Source organism: Rhinopithecus bieti, unplaced genomic scaffold (assembly GCF_001698545.2).
Source record: "Rhinopithecus bieti isolate Rb0 unplaced genomic scaffold, ASM169854v2 scaffold_2574, whole genome shotgun sequence".
Classification (NCBI taxonomy): domain Eukaryota; kingdom Metazoa; phylum Chordata; class Mammalia; order Primates; family Cercopithecidae; genus Rhinopithecus; species Rhinopithecus bieti.
Window position 1 is genome coordinate 4,831,196 of NW_016804493.1, and position 3,352 is coordinate 4,834,547.

The 3,352-nt window shown below is 53.7% G+C and overlaps 1 protein-coding gene across 1 annotated transcript in view; it reads left to right on the top strand.

The window, feature by feature from the left end:
• The first annotated feature begins 2,657 nt into the window (after nt 1-2,657).
• Nucleotides 2,658-3,352, top strand: part of LOC108527423 (chymotrypsinogen B-like) — a 6,192-nt gene continuing 5,497 nt past the window's right edge. Inside the window, 1 exon segment of the mRNA XM_017868694.1 lies at nt 2,658-2,807. Coding sequence (XP_017724183.1) covers nt 2,756-2,807 — 52 coding nt within the window. The 5' untranslated portion in view covers nt 2,658-2,755.

The following is a 3,352-nucleotide window of genomic DNA, read 5'->3' on the forward strand; positions in this document are numbered from 1 at the left end:
TTTTTTTAAGGCAAGGCCTTGCTCTGTTGCCTAGGCTGGATCTCAGCTCACTGCAGCCTTGACCTCCCAGGCTCAAGTTATCCTCCTACTTCAGCCTCTTGAGTAGCTGGAACTATGCCACCACACCCAGCCAATGTTGTTTGATTTTTTTGTAGAGACACAGTCTCACTATGTTGCCTAGGCTGGTCTTGGACTCCTTGGCTTAAGTGATCCTCCCACTTTGGCCTCCCAAAGTGCCAAGATTCCAGGCGTGAGCCACTGCACCCAGTCATGCCGAATTGTTTCCATAGCAGCTTCACCATTTTACATTCCCAGCAACAATGTATGAGGGTTCGTTTTTCCACATCTACCACTTGTTATTTTCTGTTTTTTTAAATGGTAGCTATCAGCCTGGTGTGGTGGCTTATGACTGTAATCCCAGCACTTTGGGAGGCCAAGGCAGGTAGATCACTTGAGGTCAGGAGTTCAAGACCAGCCTGGCCAACATGGCAAAACTCCACCTCTACTAAAAATACAAAAATTAGCCGGGCATGGTGGCGCACGCCTATAATCCCAGCTACTTGGGAGACTGAGGCAGGAGAATCACTTGAACCCAGGAGGCAGAGGTTGCAGTGAGCTGAGATCACACCCCTGCACTCCAGCCTGGGCGACAGAGCGAGACTGTCTCAAAAAAAAAAGAAAAAAAAAGCAACATGGTTGATGTGAACTTGGTTTCTTTTGAAATTTTGTCGTTAGTGTATCAATTTACTTTTGCTTTATAGTTTTGTTCTCCAGCAGCAGTGGGAGTGGGGAGGGGATATTCTTTCTTTTTTTTGAGACGCAGTCTTGCTCTGTCACCCAGGCTGGAGAGCAGTGGTGCGATCTCAGCTCACTGCAAGCTCCGCCTCCCGGGTTTGCGCCATTTTCCTGCCTCAGCCTCCTGAGTAGCTGGGACAACAGGCGCCCGCCACCATGCCTGGCTAATTTTTTGTATTTTTAGTAGAGACAGGGTTTCACGGGTTAGCCAGGATGGTCTCGATCTCCTGACCTCATGATCCGCCTGCCTCAGCCTCCCAAAGTGCTGGGATTACAGGCGTGAGCCATCGCACCAGGCTGGGGAGGGGATATTCTAAATGCCAAGGTGATGCGGCCCGCTGACCACAGAGCCCAAGGCCTTCAGTGGAAACGCCATCCACCCACCGTGTCTTCCTTTCAGACCCCCGTTGTCCGGAACTATAGTGCAGCCCGTCCTGTCCAGCCTTGCCTCAGGTGACTGTGGTGGTCACTACGTTACATGCTAATCTGTGTCGTGTGTGTCTGTCATGAGCGTCTCAGGCCTGTAAGGGCAGGGGTGCTGTGGGCTGTGTCCCCTGAATACCTGCCCACAGGGTGCCGAGGATCCCTTGGCCTCTGCTTCCTGCCCAGAGTCACCCACCTGTCACCCACATCTGTCTTTCCTCCTTGTTTTGTGACCATGAAAAGTTTTTCTGCTTCCTCAAAAAAGTTTATTTTCAGACAGGCGCAGTGGCTCACGCCTGTAATTTTAGCACTTTGGGAGGCCAAGGCCAGAGGATCACCTGAGGCCCGAGTTCGAGATGAGCCTGGCCAACGTGCTGAAACCCCGTCTCTACTAAAAATACAACAATTGGCCGGGCACAGTGGCTCACGCCTGTAATCCCAGCACTTTGAGAGGCCAAGGAGGGTGGATCACCCGAGGCCAGGAGTTTGGGACCAGCCTGGCCAACATGGTGAAACCCTGTCTCTACTAAAAATACAAAAATTAGCCGCGTGTGGTGCTACGCCTGTAATCCCGGCTACTCAAGAGGCTGAGATGGGAGAATAGCTTGAACCTGTGAGGCAGGCTGCAGTAAGCCAAGATTGCACCACTGCACTCCAGCCTAGGCAGCAGAGCAAGACCCCATCTCAAAAAAAAAAAAAAAAAAAATTAGCTGGGAGTGGTGGCAGTACCTGTAATCCCAGCTACTTGGAAGGCTGAGGCAGGGAATCACTTGAACCCGGGAAGTGGAGGCTGCAGCGAGCCGAAATTGCGCCACTGCACTCTGGCCTGGGTGAGAGTGAGACTCCATCTTAAAAAAAAAGTTTTCTGTGTCATTTTATGGAATCAAGGTTCCATTTTGTAAGAAACTGAAACTTTGAAATGATTAGTTCCTTATGAGTCATTGAAGAAAGAGTGAATCCTGTCGGGTGCTGTAGCAGAGGGGGACACGTGTCAGTGGCTTTGCCCACCTGTTAGGGCCACCAGGCCGTGTCACCCAGACCCTCGCCACACTCGGAAATGACTTGGCTTCACTGGTGACATGCGGTGACACTGGAGAATCCACAGTGCCCTGAGCCCTTTGCTTCTAGGACAGTGTTAGGCAGAAACACCCTCCACTGAGAACCGGAGTTCCCGGAGGTCTGGCTCCATGACAGCAGCTGCGCCTCCATGAGCCCTGGCATGGGACTGCCTCCATTTCCCTGCTGGGAACAGAAGAGCCTGGTGCTGGCTCCTGCCAGGGTTACCACAGCTCACAGCTGGCTTTGTGGAGTCATGTCCCCAAGGCTGACGGGTGATATCAGGGCAGCTGCCTGTTTCCCAGGGGCTGGGGTTGTCTGGCAGAGAACCAGGCCGGGATCTGCCTCCGCTTATCGCCCAAGGTCCCTGGGTAACAGGGAGGGTGGGCTCAGGCCTCCCTGGCTGGGCGGGGCTGGGGGGACCCCCAGGAGGTAAAAAGGGCCCCGCGGCTGGCAGGCCCCATACCTTCTAGGCAGCGGCATGGCTTTCCTCTGGCTCCTCTCCTGCTTCGCCCTGGTGGGGGCCGCCTTTGGTGAGTGCTGGGGTCCAAGGGGCCTGTCCTGAGGGAGCCCAGAGCCCGGCTGACAGGGGGATTGGAGTCCCCTGCTCTGCCCCCTGGAGCCTCATCCCCTGCACAGGAAACCTGAGGGCTCAGAGAGAAGAGGGTCCTTCTGGGGCTTTCTGAGCCCACACAACCTGCTCCAGGAGTGGGAAGGACCATGCTGGCCTCTGCCATGGTCTGAGGCTCCAGAAGTGGCTGGGGTGGGGGTGCCGTGTGCAGGATATGGTGTGGCCCCAGGAGCCTCTCAAGGCCTCCCTTGGGGTTTTTATTTATTGTGCCGGGTACTTGCCAAGCATTTTCTTTTTCTTTCTTTTTTTTTTTGTTGTTGTTGTTGAGACGGAGTTTCACTCTTACTGCCCAGGCTGGAGTGCAGTGGTGTGATCCACTCACGGCAACCTCCGCCTCCCGGGTTCAAACGATCTTCCTGCCTCAGCCTCCCGAGTAGCTGGGATTACAGGTACCCACCACCATGCCCGGCTGATTTTTTTTTTTTTTTTTTTTTTTGTTTTTTTTGA